Below are 24,508 nucleotides of genomic sequence, written 5' to 3'. Positions count from 1 at the left end.
CAATTTACTAATAGCACATCATATCATGATAATCAATCATCATAAATAATAAATAAATAAATAAATACTTTACATTATAATACAAATATTTACATTAAGTTCTGAATACGTTTCTTCAGCTGTTTGAGTTTAAAACAAAAACTTTTATACAAAAATGACCATAATCATCTGCAAGATTTTTTTAGTTATTAATTCGCTACTTGCACGGTTCCGCCATTATGCACTATGTGCGGGGAGAGCCTCGAACTGGCAGCATACATGAAAGGAAGAATTATGTAACCTTACACAGAACGTTATGACTAGTTCAATTCCCATTCATGTATGCTGCCAGTTCGAGGCTCTCCCGCACATAGTGCATAATGGCGGAACCGTGCAAGTAGCGAATACTATAGCAAAATGCAAAATATGTTACCATATGACTTGGAGACATGCAATGGGCTATTTCAGAAAATAAGTGCACACCCCTATAGAGGAGTAACTTTAAAATAAAAGAAATGTCTGGATTCCCAAGTCTGCTTTCCGAAATCGAAATGCAATTTTAATCAATTTAAAAATCAATGAAAAATCACAGAATTATCCAAAATGAGCTCTCAAATTGAGAATTTTTGATTTTGAACAATTTTCTGCTGGATTTTTCCGCCTCTGAAAGTCTGGATTTCCGACAGTCACAACTGGACAAAAAGTCCGGAAATCCGAACTCTTCTATATGGGGTGTGCATCTATTTTCTGAAATAGCCCAAAGTCATTCTAGCGTGTCTCGTCAGATGACAATTTCGTCATTATTTTGTATATCAATTATTTACACATTCAATAAAACTCATAAAAATTTCATAAAGAGCGGAACAATTTGAATTCTGTCATACCCATGTGGAAGGTTCAAGAAAGATTGTCCACAGAGGGAGTGTGTTTTCCAAATGGAATTGGCTAGTATGATTTTGAAACCATACTCCCTCTGTATAATGGCTTTACCTATCTTCTACAATTGGAGTGGGTATTTCAAAAGTACCGGTTATCTATTATATTTGAAACCCATACTCCCTCTGTGGAAGACCTTGGCTGAATTTTCCACAGGAGGAGCAGTAGATTTCAACTGGAATTGCCCAACCTATCTGTGTCCATGGGGTACTTCCAAATCTAGATTCATTAAGTGAATCAAACTTCAGGTCTACAAAGTATAAAAGCTGGGGTCTTGTTATCATTATTTCGAATGCAACACGTTGCTTTTGGCCCGGGCTTTTGGCATCCTCAGTTGAGAAACGAAAGTAACGCGTTGCTTTCGTATAATAGGGAGTTTTCGATTTCCACGACGGATGGTTCTGCGACGGTAAAACACCAAACGTTGTCGTCGTCGCCACGACGGTTGTCAGACTCTTCGCGTGTTGTAGAATTTGGACGACGGCGCATTCTAAGTCGACGACGACAACATTTGGTGTTTTACCGTCGCAGAACCATCCGTCGTGGAAATCGAAAACTCCCTATTATACGAAAGCAACGCGTTACTTTCGTTTCTCAAACAGAAATATTTTACAATAACATTTTGAACATTTTTAAAATGGTGTGGTGTTTTTTTAACGTTTTAAAAACGTTTTCATGACCTTTATATAACCGGACAATTAAAGTATTATTATGACGTTTTGACCAAACCAAAACACGTTTATAACGTTTTAAAAACATTTTTTTATTTGTGTTTAGCTGGATCTCCGTAAATATATTGCATCATGTTTAGCACAGACATTCATCATCAAGGTGGAGAAATGCGAATACCTTATGCCAAAAAAAATCGTTTTAAATGGATATTACGTAATCTCATCAAAACGATTTTTATTTATAAAGGACGTTTTAATATACAATAAAAAATCAAATGCTGTATTATTTTCCCTGATTGAATTATTTTGTTCACAGATATTAATATATCTGCGTTTTGTCGAAACGCGTAATATAAAAATTGAAGGCTAAATTCTGCAAGTAAATATCTGGAACACATATAATATGAATACACTTTTTTGAATGGCAGACAGAAGTTTTCAAACTTAATCATGCATCAAAGATGTCTGTTTTGCATAAAAACTAGTTTCATTACATTGAAAATTGTCAAACTTTAATCATGGCAGTGTTTTCAAAGCTTAAACCGAACTATTTTATAAGTTTCAGCTTCATTGTATGCGTATACGAGGAAGCTAAAAAAAATTAATTTAATGATTCCATGATTATTTATGATTAATCGTATTACTATAGCAGGCCATTTGTGTCATAACAAGCAACTAGCACTATCAATCATGTGATTAAGTTGACGATTTTGATTTAAACAATGAAAAATAACATTTTAAACATACAAATGAAACAGAAACAATTACGCATGTATGTAACAACAACAACAACAACAACAACAACAACAACAACAACAAAACCGCCCCCTAATAAAACAGTATAATAGAACAGTAATAGAAAAATAAAGCAGCGAAATTACATATGGGGTGAACCGTTATTCAAAATTTCTCTTTTGCAGAAATTTAATGCATTTCATATAGCAGTATCATTCTTTGTCAAATTAGAGCTTTTGGTAGCAAATGTGGTATATATAATAATTGGAGCTAACAAGATTGTGCACACGGTCGTATCACGTATCAATCAATGTCATAACATGCGCATCAGGTTTAGATTTATGACGGGTAGTGCAGTATCAATCTTTGTCAAATTAGAGCTTTTGGTCGCAAATGTTATGTGGTATATAATTGGAGCTAACAAGATTGTGCAAACGGTCGTATCACGTATCAATCAATGTCATAACATGCGCATCAGGTTTATATTTATGACGGGTTACATTATGAGGACTTTCTTTTTGTGTTGCTTGTTTGAAAGCTGCTGTGATTGATGCTGATGATGCTGATGATGATATTACGATTGTGGCAGTAGCCAGTAGGCACACCTGCCACTGTGATATAACATTACATACAATTTGCACTACATTATACCATAAACCTCGATAATAAGCATGTAGAGTGCTTTTGATGAAAGCTAAATTAATCCAGGCGCCCTCCGTCTACAAAATTACACATTGGAGCATGAGCAAATAAATTACCGATACAAGCGTATACAAACAAGTATTATTGAAAGACCAACCTATTATATTGGCATATTTACGGCTGCTTCGTATTAAATTAGCTTTATCAAAACACTCTATATGCTTGTAGACGAGGTTTTACGGTATTAGTTATGGGCATTGTAAAAGTTTGTAAATGCAAAATATATTATCCAGATTATGTGCAAAAGTTATCTATGGTTCGTGAATTTGACCGGGGAATTTGAATATTCAAAATTGGAACAGACATGGCGCGTGCCCAAGTATTACTGGGTCTTTCAGGATGTCAACTTGTTGTGATATCCGCTATTAAAGTGTAGCACTTAAGGTGAGTCGGAGGGGAGCGGTGTTTGCGCCCAAATATCGAGACAAGTAAAGATGCCAAACAAGAGGAATTAAGGTATGGATCCTATGTCATATCTGCCCATGTCCATCCATTTTTCTTAGCATTTGTTTTGGTTTTGGTATATTTTTGGTCTTTATTAAGAAACTTAAGAACTATGGAAATATTAATAGGCCTGCGATTAACACTAACAAGCCCGAGTACTACAAAACACTACAAACAACTTCACGGCTCGTGCGTTCATCCCACGGGATTTGATGACGCAATCACCCTATATGGGCACGAATTCGCTTGCCGGGCAGCGTAAGAACCGTGGCTAGGTGTCGGCGGTCTGCTGCTTGGCATGCGATGGGTCTCGGGTTCGAATCCCACCCAGAGCCAACAACGTCTTCGTTCGTTTAATCTCTTTATTTCTCCCTTCTTTCCATTCCAGTCGCCAAAAAGCCCTTCGGGAGTCAGGGTTAAGTAGTTTTTAAGCAGGTTTTTTTTTTTTACTCAGTGAGTAAAACTGGAAAAATACGGCTCCTGCCATGCCATCCGACCCACCTTGAACCTAGGTGAAAGGTGCTACATATATACGGTAGGTTGAACACCCTGTCATCATCCATAACTGTGATATTTTGGAAATGTAAAGCTCCTCAAAGCTCCTCAAAATTCAGCATGTTCTTCCTTTTTCTTCACTCCTTTCAAACCGTTTTTGTCTGTCATAAGGGGTAAAAGCACAACAAAAACTCATTAAGTAAATTAATTTTCTTTAGTCTTAAGGACTTATCGGTTTGTCAGTTAGGGTACAGAGGCGGAGTTAGTCACTGCTGCGGTTCATTTAGGCCTCAAGCTCCGCATTTATCCCGGTAAAGTAAGTTTGTATTAGCGGTTGAACAGGACGATTTGGAAATTTAGCCCCCTGGTTCCGTGGTCCCGGTACGCCCATGCAACGAGGTTGTTTTCCCGTATATATACGGCTGCCATTGGATATTGTAAATTTTTACCAACAACGCCACACCACAAAAAGCAGCCATCACCAACAACTTCCTATAGAGACTATAGATTGGCCTTCAAGGAGTCCGGATCTTTACCCTTTGGAGAACTTTTGGGAAACCTTGAAACGGAAGGTCGTCTTTAGCAGGTTTGCGCCGCATTCGAACCAGCTTGAACAAGGTTAGATCATATACGCCAATAGTCTCGTGCACGTGACCTATACCGCTCCACATTTGCGAACACTTACAATGGTGACCACACAAAATACATAGAAAGAACAAAAAGATACGGCGGATGTGCATAAATCTGTTTTGCTCTTGTTGGATTCTTTTCTAGAAGGGAAGAAAGTTTATCATCTCACCTGTTCATTGTCACTTTCATAAATATTACTGCTATCTTCATCTCTCATTAACTCATCCGTTTCTTTGAGTTCAGGCTCACTCCGGATGCTGAGGGCATCTTCAGATGATGCCAACGAGCTAGCACTACAACTGGAAGACTTGATTTCCTCAGAATTCGTTTCTGAGTAGATATCTGATGGGTCTACTTCAGTTATGGAAGACAAAGGGACACATTGGTCGTAATCGCCTCCATCATCCATGTCATCTGAGGGGCTAGCGGCACCTGAGGTGCCTCTGCACCCGCCCATTGCCGTCAAATAATCGGCCCTTGAGGCTAGCATATCGTCGAATTTACTTAAAAGTTGCGTGAAAGTGGGTCTTTCTGATGGTTTGATTCTCCAACACATTTGCATAATGATATAACTGTAAAAGACAAAAACGAAATTTATTTGGATCAGGAATTTGGATATTACATGTTGAACGAAGCCATGTTGTCGGCAAGTCCGTGAGACCCTCCAACATTGAAAGAAGGGGAGTGGGGAAGGGTGAGATACAGGAGTGAGTATGTGCTTCACACAAATTGAATGAGTTTCACTAGCCTATCCAAGTTTGATAGGGCACGTATTTCAATTTTATAGTACAAGTGTGCCAACTGTTGTTTTCCAGGATTGTCTGTGGCGATTGCCAAATATTTCATCTTTCGTTTTTGTCTCATCATAACTCAAAAACGGAATGTATTAGCATTATATTGCACACGATTTGGGACAGATGATATCCTTTGAAATCATAAAAAATTGTTGATAAATAAATAGGTTTATCTAGGGATTAGTCATAGACAAAATGAATTTTAGATGAATTATTTTGCATTCGCCACAGACAATCATGGAAAAAAGGTTGGCTGTCTTTTGGCGTATCTTTGCCCCCCCCTGCTTCCCCAATTCAATGTTGAACAACGCCAAAGGAGGTGCGAGGAGAAGAAGGAGAAGCGAGGATGAAGAGGAGGAGGAGGAGGAACGAGGTGGAAGAGGAGGAGAAGGAAAAGCGGGAGGAAGAGGATGAGTAGGACCAGGATGAGGATGAGGTTGAGGATGAGGTTGATGATGAGGTTGATGATGATGATGATGATGATGATGATGATGATGATGATGAAGAGGAGAAAGAGGAACGAGGTGGAAGAGGAGGAGAAGGAAGAGCGGGAGGAAGAGGATGAGTAGGAGGAGAATGATAAAGTTGAGGATGAGGTTGATGATGATGAGGAGGAGGAGGGGAGGAGGAGGAGGAGGAGGGGGAGGAGGAGCGGAAAGCACGAATTCATCACTAAATCTTACATGTCTTGTGGACAGACGTGAGGTTTCTGCATCCTATATCCCGTACGTATTTTTCGTATCACCTCCATCCCGTCCATGTTGGGATATGGTAAATCGCCCAATGTGTAAATCTCAAAGAGAACAATACCAAAAGACCATCTGAAATGACAATGAATGAGGAAGTTAAAAAACAATGTATATTTGTCTCTTCTCATAACTACATTTTGATTTCTTATGGGTGAATCATTCAGAGTAGATGTACAAACCCTGATTAGAACTGGCTGCGATGTCTATGTTATCTACTGCATCTGCCCTCAAATATAGTTTTGTAGAGAGCAGATAATAATAATTTACATTTGCGTCCACAGGGAATTGAACCGCTGAATCGGGGACGTCTTGCATCAGAGTAAAAGACTTAAAACACTGGGCCATGTTGCTCTCTTTTGAGAGCAGATTAAATAGCAGGTTCCAGTTGTCTTTAACTAATTAAAATTAATAAATTTGTTAATTAAAAAAAGCACCGGAGCAAACTATTAACTATTAACTTATATTATTAGAAATCAATATTGGTTTTGGAAAACAATTTCTTAATTATTTCATTACTTATCAAAACTACCAGATGATTTATGCCACGAATGTGCGACAAAGTGTATATTTGATTAAATTCTGTATTGACTCTCAAATATTGACCAACTGAAAATACTATCCAAAATAAATTTGTAATTCAATATTAACCGGGCACCACTCAAACGTACCAAATTGGTACGTCGATATCTCAATGAAATCCTATCCGGAAACAAATAATATTACCATGATTTTCAATTACATAACAAATTGCGACCGATGACCCGTACATCTTGAGTTATAACGTACCCCGGGGGGGGGGGCACTCAACTTAAATTTTGGTAGGGGTGTGCGGCGCGGAGCGCCGAACTTTGGGAACTAAGAACTGATTTTCGGGCAAAATAGGGGCTTGAAGAACTGAAATTAGGGCCAAATTATAGGCTGTTGAGCTAAAAATTTCTCAATTATTTCCAAATTTGAGCTTAAAGAGCTACAATTGTCAGTGTTTGAGGCTCAAAGAACTGGAGCAGATCCAAATGTGGGGCTTAAGGAACTGCCGGAGAGCCTGAAAAAGGGACCCTTGAGCGCCGCACATACCCGTACCACCTTAACATGTGAGTGCCCCCCCCCCGGGTAACGTACACGCGGAGAGCATAATTATAGCGTCAAAGTTTGTCATCTGACTTATAATAAATAACTTAAACAGAAATAAGCAGCAAAATACAGGATTTATGAAAATGCAAATAAGCAGTAGCCTAAACAATGCAAAAGGACAAATTAAGAAAATATGCAGGACAATTTGGATAAATCATGGATAAAGGATAAAATGCAAAATGGACAAAATGTAGAAAGTACACAGAAGGAAAAAATAAGAACAATTTACGGGAGAAAAAATATATCAGACAAATAAATAACAAAAAAACAAAAACAAAAACAAAATCAAATGAAACACAAAAGACAGATAAAGGAAAAAAATGCAAATGGGTCAATGAAGAAAAATGTAAAAGTAACAATTAAACAAAATACAAAATGACAGATGAAAAAAAATACAAAGAAAAAAGATAAATGCAAAAAAGAAGAAGAAAAAAAATTAAAAAAGAAAAAAAAGAAAAAAAGGAAGAATTGTGCAGAAGAAGAATGATTACAGTTCGCAATATCATAAAAAAAGGTAGAAAATAAGGGGGAAAATAGCAAAACATTTTTGCATACAAAATAGCAAAAGGTGAGTGTCGAGTTAGCATGGTAGGGACCACACCGTTGATGACAACACAGGGACTGCAGAATTTGATCTGCAGTGTATGCTATCCGATGTGGTAAAGGAAATCCTATGCTTTAGGCTCATCGGAAGAGACCTACCATGCCACGGCTCACCTCGAGGAAAACTAGTGAATATAACCTATATGAATGTTAGGAATATTGCACCACCAAAATAGTGCTATTTCTTAGAGAAATCCCTTATTTATTAGCGCCACCACTGACACGATACAAGTACGTTAGTGGTGGCGCTAATACCAAAACATAGCTCCTTAGAGGATGCCTGGCATGACTGCTTCACGATGTCAACTAAATTGAGGTATAATTGTTGGATGTTATCAGGTTTTGTATTTGGCTTTATGTAAGCCTCCTTTCGGAGGGAACAAATTACGAATTTTCCTCTAATCAATTATTTATTGTATTCAGTTGGTAGAACATAGTGATAATGTGATACAGCATGTCGGCAATGTATGGTTTCATGTCAGTCTCACTTTAATTTGTGAAACAGTGTGAAACCACGGATTTTCACCGAATGTTTTATCATAAATATGAAAGGAAATGACTATTTTTACCAACAAGTAAAAAGTCAGTAGCTCTTGGAATATTTTCACAAGAGCGAAATGAAAATCCTCGATTCTACTGTAGAAACCCACTAAAATGAGCGCAAAGGATGGATCTACGATTAGCTTAGGTCGTTTGGGCGTAAACGCATGCGTTTTTATGACGGTTAAAAAATCTTAGGGAAGGTTGGTACACCCCTTCGTAGTTCTAGGGTTAATTACATTGCTTGTCTAAATTAGCTCTTACTCTAAATGAGAAGCATTCGAGAACAGTTTCTAGATACCATAAGGCTTCTACCCATTAGGCCTATGCTCTCATGTTAAAATGTAGTTTATATGAGGTAGAAAAAATGTATTTCGCATGGTGCCTGATTATGATCCATATACAATAATATTTATAGTGAGATACAAGGGAAAAATGTGAAAGTAATGATCAGATTGCTTAATGTCTTCAGTAAAAGGTGTTGGAAACAGAAAAATAAACAGAAAAAAATGCAAAAGAATAGATGAAATGCAAAGGAGTAATCAATGCAAAAGGACAAATTAAAAAATTATGCAGAATTAGGACAAACTGGAAAAATACAAAATGGACAAAGAAAAAATGCAAAAAAGTAAAAAAAAAGACAAAATGAGACAATTTGCAGAAGAAAAATAAATGACAAAAAACAAAACAAAAAACATCAAAGGAAATGCAAAAGGACAGAAAGAAGGCAAAGCGGCCTTTGAAGAAAAAATGGCAAAAGTAACAGGAAGCAAAATGATAAAAAGTACAAAATGACAAATGAAAAAAAAACCAAAGAAAAAAGCAACAACACAAAATTGAAGAAAAATTCAAAGAAAAATAAGAATAAAAATATTTTTAAAAATAAGAAAAAGAAGAAAAAATATGCAGTAGAAGAATGATTACATTTTGTAATATCATTTAAAAAGGTTGAAAATAAGGGGAAAAAAAGAAGAAAAAAAGCAGAATATTTTTGTAAACAAAATAGCAAAAGGTGAGTGTCGAGTTAGCATGATAGGGACCACACCGTTAGTGACAACACAGGGACTGCAGAATTTGATCTGCAGTGTATGCTATCCGATGTGGTAAAGGAAATCCTATGCTTTAGGCTCATCGGAAGAGACCTACCATGCCACGGCTCACCTCGAGGAAAACTAGTGAATATAACCTATATGAATGTTAGGAATATTGCACCACCAAAATAGTGCTATTTTTAACTTAGAGAAATCCCTTATTTATTAGCGCCACCACTGACACGATACAAGTACGTTAGTGGTGGCGCTAATGCCAAAACATAGCTCCTTAGAGGATGCCGGGCATGACTGCTTCACGATGTCAACTAAATTGAGGTATAATTGTTGGATGTTATCAGGTTTTGTATTTGGCTTTATATAAGCCTCCTTTCGGAGGGAACAAATTACGAATTTTCCTCTGATCAATTATTTATTGTATTCAGTTGGCAGAACATAGTGATAATGTGGTACAGCATGTCGGCAATGTACGGTTTCATGTTCTCACTTTAATTTGTGAAACATTATTGTGAAACCACGGCTTTTCACCGAATGTTTTATCACGAGTATGAAAGGAAAACTATTTTTACCCAACTTACAAGTAAAAAGTCAGTAGCTCTTGGAATTATTTCACAAGAGCGAAATGAAAATCATTGATTTTACTGTAGAAACCCACTGAAATGACCGCAAAACGCAAAGGATGGATCTACGATTAGCTTAGGTCGTTTGGGCGTAAACGCATGCGTTTTTATGACGGATAAAAATTCTTAGGGAGGGTTGGTACACCCCTTCGTAGTTCTAGGGTTAATTACATTGCTTGTCTAAATTAGCTCTTACTCTAAATGAGAAGCATTCTAGAACAGTTTCTAGATACCATAAGGCTTCTACCCATTATGCTCTCATGTTAAAATGTAGTTTATATGAGGTAGAAAAAATGTATTTCGCATGGTGCCTGATCATGATCCATATACAATAATATTTATAGTGAGATACAACCTTGGAAAAATGTGAAAGTAATGATCAGATTGCTTAATGTCTTCAGTAAAAGGTGTTGGAAACAGAAAAATAAACAGAAAAAAATGCAAAAGAATAGATGAAATGCAAAGGAGTAATCATTGCAAAAGGACAAATTAAAAAATTATGCAGAATTAGGACAAACTGGAAAAATACAAAATGGACAAAGAAAAAAATGCAAAAAAAAAGTATGCAAAAAGACAAAATGAGACAATTTGCAGAAGAAAAATAAATAACAAAAAAACAAAACAAAAAACATCAAAGGAAATGCAAAAGGACAGAAAGAAGGCAAAGCGGCCTTTGAAGAAAAACGGCAAAGTAACAGGGAAGCAAAATGATAAAAAGTACAAAATGACAAATGAAAAAGAAAACCAAAGAAAAAGCAACAACACAAAATTGAAGAAAATGCAAAGAAAAATAAGAATAAAAATATTTTTAAAAATAAGAAAAAAAAAGAAAAAAATATGCAGTAGAAGAATGATTACATTTTGTAATATCATTAAAAAAGGTTGAAAATAAGGGGAAAAAAAGGAAAAAAAAGCAGAATATTTTTGTAAACAAAATAGCAAAAGGTGAGTGTCGAGTTAGCATGGTAGGGACCACACCGTTAGTGACAACACAGGGACTGCAGAATTTGATCTGCAGTGTATGCTATCCGATGTGGTAAAGGAAATCCTATGCTTTAGGCTCATCGGAAGAGACCTACCATGCCACGGCTCACCTCGATAAAAACTAGTGAATTTAACCTATATGAATGTATGGAATTATTGCACCACCAAATCAGTGTTATTTATAACTATAGAAAAATCCCTTTATTAACGTGATACACGTTAATGGTGGCGCTAATACCACAATATAGTTAACTAGTAACAAACGCACGGCGCATGCGCGAGCCGGGAAATTCAGTTTTGGTTTTGAAACGTAAACAAAGCCGAATATCAAAACAACTCCATGCAGAAAATCACTTCTTTTTGATAAAACTAAGCAAAATTACAACAATTACTTCAGGGATTATAAACACCAAAGTCATATCTACCACATATGTCAAAAAGAAGTTGAAAATTCATTAGATAAGCGAGAAAGGGTCGAATTTTCGGTCAAAAAAAATTTAGAAAAAAAATCATATTTTTTTGGCCTAAAACTTGGCCATAACAAAATTCCCGTACACCACCAAAATGTATTTCGCATGGTGCCTGATCATGATCCATATATAATAATATTTATAGTGAGATACAAGGGAAAAAGGTGAAAGTAATGATCAGATTGCTTTAATTTCTTCAGTAAAAGGTGTTGGAAACAGAAAAATAAACAGAACGAAAAAATGCAAAAGAATAGATGAAATGCAAAGCAGTAATCAATGCAAAAGGACAAATTAAGAAATGATGCAGAAGGATAAACTGGAATAATACAAAATGGACAAAGAAAAAAATGCAAAAAAAAAGTATGCAAAAAGACAAAATGAGACAAATTTGCAGAAGAAAAATAAAAGGAAATGCAAAAGGACAGAAAGAAGGCAAAGCGGCCTTTGAAGAAAAATGGCAAAAGTAACAGGGAAGCAAAATGATAAAAAGTACATAATGACAAATGAAAAAAAAGAAAGAAAAGCAAGCAACAACACAAAATTGAAGAAAAATGCAAAGAAAATAAAGAATAAAAATATCTTTAAAAATAAGAAAAAGAAGAAAAAATATGCAGTAGAAGAATGATTACATTTTGTAATAGGCCTATCATAAAAAAAGGTTGAAAATAAGGAACAAAAAAAAGCAAAATATTTTCGTATACAAAATGGCAAAAGGTGAGTGTCGAGTTAGCATGGTAGGGACCACACCGTTAGTGATAACACAGGGACTGCAGAATTTGATCTGCAGTGTATGCTATCCGATGTGGTAAAGGAAATCCTATGCTTTAGGCTCATCGGAAGAGACCTACCATGCCACGGCTCACCTCGATAAAAACTAGTGAATTTAACCTATATGAATGTATGGAATTATTGCACCACCAAAAACAGTGCTATTTTTAACTATGAGAAATTCCTTATTTATTGGCGCCACCATTGACACGATACAAGTACGTTAGTGGTGGCGCTAATACCAAAACATAGCTGCTCAGAGGATGCCTGGCATGACTGCTTCATGATGTCAACTAAATTGAGCTATGATTGTTTGATCTTACCAGGTTAGTGGACTTCGACATTGGACTGACCACTTGGCTATTCCAGTAAGTGGAAATCCACACACCAAAACCCCACACAGGGGGGGAGGTGCAGATTTCAAACTGATTCACTTATTCAGGCAAGGCAGGGGAGTGTATGGATTTGAACTATACTTACACGTCACTTTGGATAGTACATTTTCCCTCCATATTAGTCTCTGGACTAACCCATTTCACGGGACGTTTTCTCTCTGGTGTTAGTCGTTTGTAGCCATGCTGATAAATGTCGTCTGCTAACCCAAAATCAGATATTTTGCAGACGAGACCCTCGCCGACTAAAATGTTACGTGCCGCCAAATCACCATGGTAATACCGCGTTGTTGATAAGTATTCCTGGATAAAAAATAGATATGATAAAGGATTAAAACTGACAAATTTATTTTAATCATCTTCAAAACCAGGTAGGCTATTAGTAATTTCTTTTTTTTTATCTTTCCACAGTATACACCAGGTACACCGTGCTTTTATTTTATAAGCAGGTTACATACAACGTAGCATGAATAATATAATCATAGAAAACATTATGATATGTGATATGTATAAACAACAATGCATTTGTACTCAATAAACATGATACGGTATACAATTATAATTATTTTACAAAATGGAGTTCCAACGTTTATGCCATTCATTTAACCTTTTGCCAGTACATGACATGCTTTTTTCTACCTTAGCAGTCTTCTTAAGCCTTCTAATAAAATAAGAAATATTTAGAGAACCTTGTTTATACTTCACATCATAAATGAATTTTTTCCCATGAAGAACAAGGAAGTTGAATTTGGACACATCTGGGTCAAGAATACCTAACAAAACACTCTTCATGTCCAGGTAAACCTGTTTTATGATTTGATTTTGAACATCATTCCAGAAATTTCTTACAACATTACATTCCCAAAAGAGATGCTGTATAGTCTCAACTTCATGTTTACAAAAATAACACAAATTGGAATCAACATAACCAAATTTAAACATATTATTATTGGTACCAAGGTACCTATGAAGAATTAGTAATTTCCACTCTTCGAAGTTCGAGCATTTGATACACGGCCATTTATTGGTACCATTAATGATCAACATCTCCGTGTCACTTATAATAGTAGACTTTTGTTTTCAGGCTGTGGCAAAGTGACGATGATAGCAGTGATTATTGACGAAATGCATCAGGTAAACTCACTAAAAAGCTTCTTTGTATCTAATAAGGAGAATGCCCTTTGTGTACGTTTCAGCAACCACTGTTGCCTTTATCAACACTTGATGCATGACTGCTACTGAGATAATTTTGTCCTTCATCTCTGTTGATTAAGGCCAGTATCAATTATTTCATTATTTATGATAACGATAGCACGATAGACATAGACTTTAAGGTATAAAGGAGTCAATTGATAAATACTTACCATTCCCTTCGTTATCTGTCTAGCAATTTGTATTTTGTTAGTCTCTGTCAGGTTGTAAATAGTATCCTCAAGAGAATTCTTCTCCTGTAAAAAATAGAAGGATATCAAGGTAAAACATATCCTGATATGTAGCCTAAACGATAATTGGCTATTCCAGATGAACAGCATACACCCCTTACCTACCAAAACACGACCTTAATCTTCCACACATATCCAGGAAAGTTCAACTTTCCTGGCTGTATCTAATAAGGCATTGTGGGTAAAAAGGCGCTGCCATAAGAAGCCGAAGGATTCAGACTGGTTTTGTACTTGTCTTTATAGGAGGGCACAAATTATGAATTTCCTCTTGATCAATTATTATTGGTCTTACTTGGTAGAACATGTGATACGTGATACATCATGTCATGTCGGCTATGGTTTCATGTTCTCACTTAATTTACGCACCATATTGTGAAAACTACGGATGAAGCAGTAATTCAACCAAATGGAACTATAAATGTAAAACCATATTGTATTTTTCTATACAGGTTGTCATAAAGTATAGCTTATCCTTTTCAAAAACACTGCAATATCACTATCTTACGCAGTGCAAGTTACATAACATGAAAAGAGATTTGCCAGCTACTGCCATCAAAACCATGTTGGTGATTTTGTAAAACTTCATCAGGCGATCTTGTAAAACTTTAAAACCATGCTGGCGATCTTGTAAAACTTCAAAACCATGTTGGCGATCTTGTAAAATTTCAAAACCATGCTGGTGATCTTGTAAAACTTTAAAACCATGTTGGCGATCTTGTAAAATTTCAAAACCCTGTTGGCGATCTTGTAAAACTTCAAAACCATTGGCGATCTTGTCAAATTTCAAAACCATGTTGGCGATCTTGTAAAATTTCAAAACCATGTTGGTGATCTTGTTAAATTTCAAAACCATTTTGGCGATCTTGTTAAACATCAAAACCATTTTGGCGATCTTGTCAAATTTCAAAACCATATTGGCGATCTTGTCAAATTTCAAAACCATGTTGGCGATCTTGTAAAACTTTAAAACCATGTTGGCGATCTTGTAAAATTTCAAAACCCTGTTGGCGATCTTGTAAAATTTCAAAACCCTGTTGGCGATCTTGTAAAACTTCAAAACCATATTGGCGATCTTGTCAAATTTTAAAACCCTGTTGGCGATCTTGTAAAACTTCAAAACCATATTGGCGATCTTGTAAAATTTCAAACCATGTTGGCGATCTTGTTAAATTTCAAACCATGTTGGCGATCTTGTAAAATGTCAAAAGCATGTTGGCGATCTTTTAAAATTTCAAAAGCATGTTGGCGATCTTGTAAAATTCAAAAGCATGTTGGCGATCTTGTAAAATTTCAAAACCATATTGGCGATCTTATAAAACTACAAAACCATGTTGGCGATCTTGTAAAATTTCAAAACCATATCGGCGATCTTGCAAAACTTCAAAACCATGCTGGCGATCTTGTAAAACTTCAAAACCATGCTGGCGATCTTGTAAAACTTCAAAACCATTTTGACGATCTTGTAAAACTTCAAAACCATATTGGCGATCTTGTCAAATTTCAAAACCATGTTGGCGATATTTTAAAATTTCAAAAGCATGTTGGCGATCTTGTCAAATTTCAAAACCGTATTGGCGATCTTATATAACTACAAAACCATGTTGGCGATCTTGTAAAATTTCAAAACCATAATCGGCGATCTTGCAAAACTGCAAAACCATGCTGGCGATCTTGTAAAACTTCAAAACCATTTTGGCGATCTTTTAAAACTTCAAAACCATTTTGGCGATCTTGTAAAACTTCAAATTGGCGATCTTGTCAAATTTCAAAACCATGTTGGCGATCTTGTAAAACTTCAAAACCATGTTGGCGATCTTGTAAAATTTCAAAACCCTGTTGGCGATCTTGTAAAACTTCAAAACCATATTGGCGATCTTGTCAAATTTCAAAACCATGTTGGCGATCTTGTCAAATTTCAAAACCATGTTGGCGATCTTGTAAAACTTCAAAACCATATTGGCGATCTTGTAAAATTTCAAAACCATTTTGGCGATCTTGTCAAATTTCAAAACCATGTTGGCGATCTTGTCAAATTTCAAAACCATATCGGCGATCTTGCAAAACTTCAAAACCATGCTGGCGATCTTGTAAAACTTCAAAACCATTTTGGCGATCTTGTAAAACTTTAAAACCATTTTGACGATCTTGTAAAACTTCAAAACCATATTGGCGATCTTGTCAAATTTCAAAACCATGTTGGCGATATTTTAAAATTTCAAAAGCATGTTGGCGATCTTGTAAAATTTCAAAACCATATTGGCGATCTTATAAAACTACAAAACCATGTTGGCGATCTTGTAAAATTTCAAAACCATGTTGGCGATCTTGTAAAAATTCACAACCATATTAGCGATCTTGTCAAATTTCAAAACCATATTGGCGATCTTGTCAAATTTCAAAACCATGTTGGCGATCTTGTAAAATGTCAAAGCATGCTGGCGATCTTGTAAAACTTCAAAGCATGTTGGCAATCTTTTAAAATTTCAAAAGCATGTTGGCGATCTTGTAAAATTTCAAAACCATATTGGCTATCTTATAAAACTACAAAACCATGTTGGCGATCTTGTGAAATTTCAAAACCATATCGGCAATCTTGCAAAACTTCAAAACCATGCTGGCGATCTTGTAAAACTTCAAAACCATTTTGGCGATCTTGTAAAACTTCAAAACCATTTTGACGATCTTGTCAAATTTCAAAACCATGTTGGTGATCTTATAAAACTTCAAAACCATGTTCAGTGATGTTGGCGATCTTGTAAAACTTCAAAACCACATTTTAAAGCTAAAACGCCAGTGGCCAAAATTAGGCTAATTTTGGTCTGAAACGGTTAAAAAAGAAAAACCACATAACAAGTTTTGGTTAACTTTGTCCTGGTATTTCGAGACAGGGGGAGCAACTTCGGCAGACTTACGCTATTGTTATTAGGGATGAAATCAAAACTCGAGCGGTGGTTGACAGCCGGTTCAGCCAGGTTCCGCCCGGTTTCCATTGTTTAGAACAATAGAAACCGGACGGAACCTGATATAGAAACCGGATGGAACTGGACAGAACCGGTCGTCAACCGCCGGTCGAGTTTTGATTTCATCCCTAACATGTAGATTTTTGGTTACCAACCTCTCGACACTGCCATAGAAAATGCAGTAAATCTCCATACTTCATGAATTCGGTAATGAGATAATAAGGTTCGTCTATCGTGATGCAACCCAATACTGGTAGAATGTTGGGATGACTTCCAATCTCAATAATCAACTTGATTTCTTCGAGAAAATCCATCTTCATCGGGTAGGTTGCATTACCTGCGGTAGATAAAAACAGTATTTTTTTAATATAAAAAACTTCTTTTGTTAGGAGTGGTCTCTAGTCATTAATTTGAAACAAGTAATGTCTTTAAAAAGACATGGTGAATTTGAGCACATGATGAACATGTGCATGTGTATATAAAAAAAAAGAAACAAAAAGGAAGGTTTTTTTTTATATTTCAAACTCTAATGGTGACCCACAGGTATATTTTATATAGTACAAGAAATACAGGGAATATACTATATAGGAAAGTTGAAGTCTTTTGATTTAATTTCTCTAAGTAATAAATGTGCAAAAAAGAATTTCTTGATGCAGTTGCGTAATTTTTGATCTTAAGACACAAGACATGTAAATATTAAAACAATGATGAATAAAGTACCAGGAAATTACATCCTTAGAATACTGGGTAACAAAAATCCAACATTGTGTAAAAGTTTACCCAAGTTAGGTAAAAGTGCCATTTTACCCAACCGCTCGTACCATTATGAACAACCCTCATGGGTTGGGTAAGGGTTCTTTTTGACACAAGGCTGGATAGAATGTTACTCATCATTGTGTAAATTACTGAAAATAACCCAATATTGTGTAAAATGTACCAAATGTTGGGTAAAATGTTTTGCCACGGTGTTCTAACAGTGCACGAGACCTCTTTACATTACCTTTAAGACTTTTCACAGCAACAGGTGTATAGTCGGGTGTGCCATCGATGCCATAAGCAAAGCCTTTGTAGACGACACCAAACTGACCATTGCCAAGCTCTTTCTCTATCTTTAAGAAGCATCTTTCAAATTCTTTACCCATGTATACTGGATCGCATTCTTTGTACTCCGGGTCTATATGAATGAGAAAAAGGTGAGGGGATGCATTAACAAGAAATGTTACTTAAAACTATTGATCGGCTCTTTTTAGAGCCATCAAAACTCCTGTAGGAAAGAGACACCTACTATAAATGACACTTTTCAGAGCCACTAACCTTCAGTGAACAAGGGACAGTTCGATTCAACGGCTCTTTTCAGAGCCACCAAATCTTCAGTAGGAATGAGACATATACTATATAAATGACTCTTTTCAGAGCCACCAACCTTCAGTGAACAAGGGACAGTCCGATTCAACGGCTCTTTTCTGAGCCACCAAATTTTCAGTAGAAAAGAGACACCTATACTATTTAAGACGATGTCTTTGCAGATCCACACTCTTTATAACTTTATCCTGAAAATTCATAGCAAATCCTGACGAAAGCTAGACATTAAATCTTATACTTGTCCGACGCGACGAGACACGACGCGACGGCGATCCTGCGTCCCGTTGACACCCTCAATCTACATGATCTGTTACTTTCTAGATTATTTATTCATTTTATGTTTGCAATTGCAACCAACAATGTGAGTCTCTAGATCCGGTCTTAATAATAAGTAATACTAATACTTGTACATTTGTCGAGTCGATGCAATATATTTTACACAAATTTGTAAATTAATTGTAAGATTGACCACAAGTGACCATAATGCATCTTATAGCACGGAAGTAATAGAAACGGTCATTGACATTACTCTTTGTATTTCAATTGTACCCAATATCTTCAAGACTGCCAATTACTATTAGTATTACTTTTGTAAAATAATAATTTGTACGGATGAATAGCATTATTATACAGTTGCAATGACTTCTTATCAAATTATATCCCGTGTTAATCTCGAATCAGACAATGAAGGATGAAATACACCGGAAAATGACAAACAAAATCACCAAATTTTCTTACCGTTGTTGATGAGATGGAATTTGATGATAAAGGAATTGGCATGTGAAATTTTGACCTGAACTGCCTTTATTGACATGAATGAGACAATTGAGCAGAAATGAAAGTTAGTATTATTAGGGAACAACGAAATGGCTACCCAACAAAAGCACAAAACTGTTTTCAAAATGATGGTTTTTTTTTTGATCAAGACGTTTTGCTGTCATTCTGTCAGGTATCATGAAAATGTTTTAGAACATTTGAAAACACCACAGCAACATTTTTAAATGTTGTCAAAATACGTATTGCAAAATAAATTTTTGTAAGTGTGTACAAAATATTTTGTCAACACTCCAGGAACATTATGTTATAATGTTTTGCGACAACTTTTTAAAAATGTTTAAAAAATGTTCTTTAAATATTTTATACTCTTTAACATTAAAACCTTTAATGCGGTTGTTCCGATGAAATAAAACACGCGTTTGATTTGTAGAACAAATAATCATTGTTGCATCTATAGCTGAACAGGTGACGAGTTGGCAAAGCTGAGTTGTACGGATAGAATAATAATGCGCTTACCCCGAATTTAAGTTCGTCGCTCCCGCTATAGGTAATTGAAATTGCACGATAGGAAGGTTTACAACGGGTAGTCATGATATCGGTAAGAATTCGGCAGACTGCCGAATCATGATTCGGCTTTTGGTAAAACACTCAATTTGTCAGTATTTTAAGTACTTACTTTTCATCATAGGAACTGGCAGTTTAATTATACTAAGTTCTTCATTCCATTTTTTGAACGACGTCTTCCTCATCACATGATTCTGTCTCTTTCTCTGCAATCTCCAGCAAGCAAATATAATCAACAGGAGCACGATGAAGACCACAGTGAGTCCTACGCCGATGGCACTCTTCCATATTACTGGATCGGTTTGGTCTAAAAAGTTTGGAGCACGGGTAGCAAATTTGGGGACTTTTGGTGACGGTGTCCATAACGGTTTGTCAATTACGTTATCGGCAGAATCAATTGGTGAATTTGATGAATCGTTATTGAGGGCGTAGGTTACTAAAAAGAAAGAAATATAAAGATTATATATTAATCAACCAATCTCAACCAATTCATTAAGCGACCAATCAAACAAGTGGGCAATCAAACGTTTGTCAATTACGTTATCGGCAGAATAAATCGGTGATATGGATGAATAGTTAACGACGGCGTAGGTTACTAAAAAAATGTAAAGATTATCAATCAATCAATCAATCAATCAATCAATCAATCAATCAATCAATCAATCAATCAAGCAATCAATAAATCATCAATCAATCAATCAATCAATCAATCAATCGATCAATCAATCAATCCGTCAATCAAGTTTTTCTAAAATAATCCATTTAAAACTTTGGAATTAGACCATTCCATTATATTCTTTGTAGGGGCCACATGTACGCCTATGCACTTTGCCAATTTTAAAAATAACTAATAACTAATAACTAAAATGTATGGCCTACCATTAGTCTCATCTTGCGTTGTCGGTGAATTGGTTGATGTCGTTGTCGGATATATTGTCACCGTCGGTGTCGCGTTGAAAACTAGAGATGCTTCTAGACCGGCTTCTATGTTATCCTTGATGCTAACAAATGGAAGAATCTATAGTGGAAACATTTGAGAACATTGGTGAGATTAATTTTATTCACTGAATTTTGAAACGATGTACCTTTATGCATAGTGCATCTTAAAGTTGTTAATTATTTTTTTAATTACAATGACCTAGATATTCTAATGACGTCAATTTTTCATATGTTTAATCCCTCTGATTAAAACCTTTGACACGGCATAGATTGACGACCAATGCAAACAGCTAGTAAATCCTTTGAAACAAAAATCGGAAATCAAAATTAAACATAATTTTATTGATACCAATAACTTGAAACTTTTAGCAAAATCGTGTCAAGGGTAAACGGTCAATTTGTGGAAGCAATGTCACTAAAAGAACGCCACACTCACGTCAAAACTAGTTTGACGTATCATACCCTTAAGCCTCATCCATTCGCCCTTAGGATACAGAGGGTGTATAATTATATCGTATTAATTCACAGATTATTATATATCAAAAGAGGCTAAAATGTCTAATCAGTCATAATAATAATGCTCTGCGACAGTGTGGCTCCCATATACTATGGTAAATCCAAATCTACCCCGCTGGGGCTGTCACACAGGGGGTTTTATTATTTTTTATTATTTAACTTGGCATGCACGAATCAGAAATGATTTTGCTTGTGAAGTTTTTTCAATCAAGCTGTTCCCATCAAAATCTACAATGTTGGTAAAGTGTGTGTATAAGCACACATTACTTTGACACACAAAAGGGAAATAAAAATAATAAAATAGTATGATTTCATATTTACTGGAGTGGAAGTAAAATTTATGGCACTGGTTTATAAAACAAATCAAAACAATGACTTTTTTTAACGCACTTTGAGCTTTGCTCGACGAGTTATAATAACCCTAAATAATACTAAAAGTACTCTAGAAATGGACATTTCATCTACACTGATGGACGGGTTGTCTTTTGTTAAAAGACGCTCAGCTGGTCAGGGAAAAGCGGGTCTTTTGAAATTTGACAATGTTTGAGGCGACAGACACGTTTTTCCTTGAAAGAATGTAGAAATATAATATAATAGTATAAAAAATAGGTTCTCAATCATTGTGACGTTTAATATAATTATAGACACACTTTCTTTACAAAAATGCAATTAAAATATATTAAAATGTTTTCTTTGCAAGCGTTGCGGCTGATGCGTTTCAAAAGAGTGGAGGTTTACATCAAAATATGTAAGAGATTCTTGTTAATTAATAATGTTGATGCTTCAATTGTTTTGAAAAGGATATAAAAAAATGCTCTGCGTGCTAGCCATAGGCTTCAAAAAAAAAATCACCAAATTTAAAGATATTTTCTAAAAGATCAAGAGCTATCATAAGAACCACTGAACCAATACCAGGCTTGTTTGTGCCCATTTTAATGCATTCTTCATGCAGCTTCCAAATATGGTCATGAAAATGTACAATTCTGAAATTGATTTTTTAAACAAAATTTTAAACTTGTCGTCTGCAAGCTGTAGTTGACACCCACGCGAAGAGAGTTAAATATACGAGAGTAATTTTGTTACTTACAGAAAGTTTGTATTCATCATCCTTTGGAATATCTACCATATCTTGATGCTGTCTAACTGAAGGACCGTCGTCAATATTATGTTCCTGTTAACAAAATAGGGATAAAAAACAAAATTAATTATACATTTCATTTGATTTAGATGAAAATATTTTAGAAATCAGCTTATGAAAGCTATCTTCAGTAGATAGCAACAAGCATTTTCTTAAAAGACGTTTAACATAATCATGTTAACAAATATGAATAAAAAACAAAATTAATTATTTATTTGATTTGATTTAGGTGAAAAAATGTTAGAAATCAGCTAACGAAAGCTATCTTCAGTAGATAGCAACAAGCATTTTAAGACTTTTACATGTCTTCAATTATTAATTAATTCATGATAATCATAATATTTCATTTGAACAGGTGGAAAAACATATGTTCAAGTTCAAGTTCAGGTTTATTTTGTTTTCATCCCAATTTGCAACTATGTTATAACAAGGAAATATGCAAGATTAAGAACACACTGTGGTATTAATAAAATAAACCATAAGAACATAAAGAAGTGAAGATATATTTAGAAAGCAAGTATGAAAGCTATCTTCAGTAGAAAGCAACAAGTATTTAAGATTTTTGAATCATTAGTTAATGATATATTTTATTTGAATAGGCGAAAAACACATGTCAATTTATAAAAGCTATCTTCAGTAGATAGCAACAGACATTTACAATTTTTCAAATATTTTTAATTACTGATTAATGATATATTTTATTAAAATAGTGAAAAATACATTGTAAGAAATCACCTTATAAAAGCTATCTTCAGTAGATAGCAAACATTTAAGCTTTTTAATGTCTCCAATTCAGTGCTACCAATGCTATCTTCAGTAGATAGCAATGTTAATTATCACAATAAGATTTGATTTGCTAACAATACAATCAGTCACTCAAAAAATTAAGATTACAAATTACTAAAATGTCCCAAAGCTATCTTCAGTAGATAGCAATTAAATCATTCAAGTTGCATTTTAATTAAAACACATCTAATGTCGATCTTTAATTTTTAAAATGAGCAAAAGATGAAGAAATCCCAAATTATTTTACAAGTAATAGGCGAATTAAAAATAGAGTATCTGTAGATAAATGACATATCAGGTACTGTCTTTTGCCATACATTTGAAATGGAGTCACCCATTCAAGTAACCCCATTTGAAATTCACACTCCCTGTGTGTGAGATTAAGCTCATGTCTTCCATAGGGGGTGTATGGGTTTCAACTGGAATAGCCCAATGCAGTATCTACTTGCTATCATGAATAAAACAGATACAACTTATATCTACTTTTTCAGGGAAAAGTTACCTTAATAGGGTCCACGATCTTCGATATTGAGTTGAGACTCGAACCACCTACAGTGGGTGTGAGTCGAACCCTATACTTGGTTATATTTCCATTAGCATTGACTTGTAATGGTTGTAGCCATGACACTGAAACTGTTACTGTTGTATCGTTATAAAGCCACACGACTCTATCAACTCCTAACTCCTCAGGTTTACCACTCCTCTGCACACCTGTGAAATGGAAATAAATTTAAGCTGAATTAATATCCCATCGCTGAGCGACGATCGAATGGTATTTGACCAATGAGGTAGCGTGCTTTTCCCAACGCAACATAAAACGATCTACCTCATTGGTTCAAACCCAAAATGTATCTTAATGAGCCAAAATGATCGCATCTCTAATGGCAAAGTTCAATAATCTCTATAGTCAACACTGAAATCTCAATTTTTTTTACCTCAAATTGAAGCGTATGAGTTGGTGGGGGGGAGGGGTAAAAGAAATGTGTACTGACAGGTGAGCATGTTTGTGATCCTTGTTATTTTTTCGAATGCTCAGTGCCAGAAGTGGGTAAGTGTAATAGCTGGCCTGTGATTCTGTGTACATTTTGCAATTTACACACAGTATATTGTACCCAATTCTGGCAATGACCAGTTGATTTACTTCAAATAAGTGTAAATTCTGTATGTTGGTGGCGTTGGAAGTGATGGGGAGATGTAATCATATTTTTAATCTGAGAATAGCTCGAATCTTCATTTTTTGCTCAATATGATTATCCTTCCGTTTTTGTACTAACGAAAGTGTTGATTTCTTCGATTTTGTATATGATGGAGTATTGCCCGAGAGTATTGAAA

At 35.3% G+C, this 24,508-nt stretch overlaps 1 protein-coding gene across 1 annotated transcript in view; it reads right to left on the bottom strand.

The window, feature by feature from the left end:
• Positions 1–4,006: 4,006 nt before the first annotated feature.
• Positions 4,007–24,508, bottom strand: part of LOC140159071 (uncharacterized) — a 36,813-nt gene continuing 16,311 nt past the window's right edge. The window contains exons 7-17 of the mRNA XM_072182402.1: positions 23,679–23,887; positions 22,340–22,423; positions 20,677–20,815; positions 19,910–20,233; positions 18,095–18,268; positions 17,250–17,431; positions 14,057–14,140; positions 12,781–12,995; positions 6,070–6,207; positions 4,762–5,164; positions 4,007–4,123 (exon numbers count right to left, since the gene is read on the bottom strand). Coding sequence (XP_072038503.1) covers positions 4,109–4,123; positions 4,762–5,164; positions 6,070–6,207; positions 12,781–12,995; positions 14,057–14,140; positions 17,250–17,431; positions 18,095–18,268; positions 19,910–20,233; positions 20,677–20,815; positions 22,340–22,423; positions 23,679–23,887 — 1,967 coding nt within the window. The 3' untranslated portion in view covers positions 4,007–4,108. The remainder of the gene's footprint in view (positions 4,124–4,761; positions 5,165–6,069; positions 6,208–12,780; positions 12,996–14,056; positions 14,141–17,249; positions 17,432–18,094; positions 18,269–19,909; positions 20,234–20,676; positions 20,816–22,339; positions 22,424–23,678; positions 23,888–24,508) is intronic.

The sequence above is a fragment of the Amphiura filiformis genome, chromosome 8, assembly GCF_039555335.1.
Source record: "Amphiura filiformis chromosome 8, Afil_fr2py, whole genome shotgun sequence".
Classification (NCBI taxonomy): Eukaryota; Metazoa; Echinodermata; class Ophiuroidea; order Amphilepidida; family Amphiuridae; genus Amphiura; species Amphiura filiformis.
This window is presented reverse-complemented; position numbering and strand designations above follow the sequence as displayed.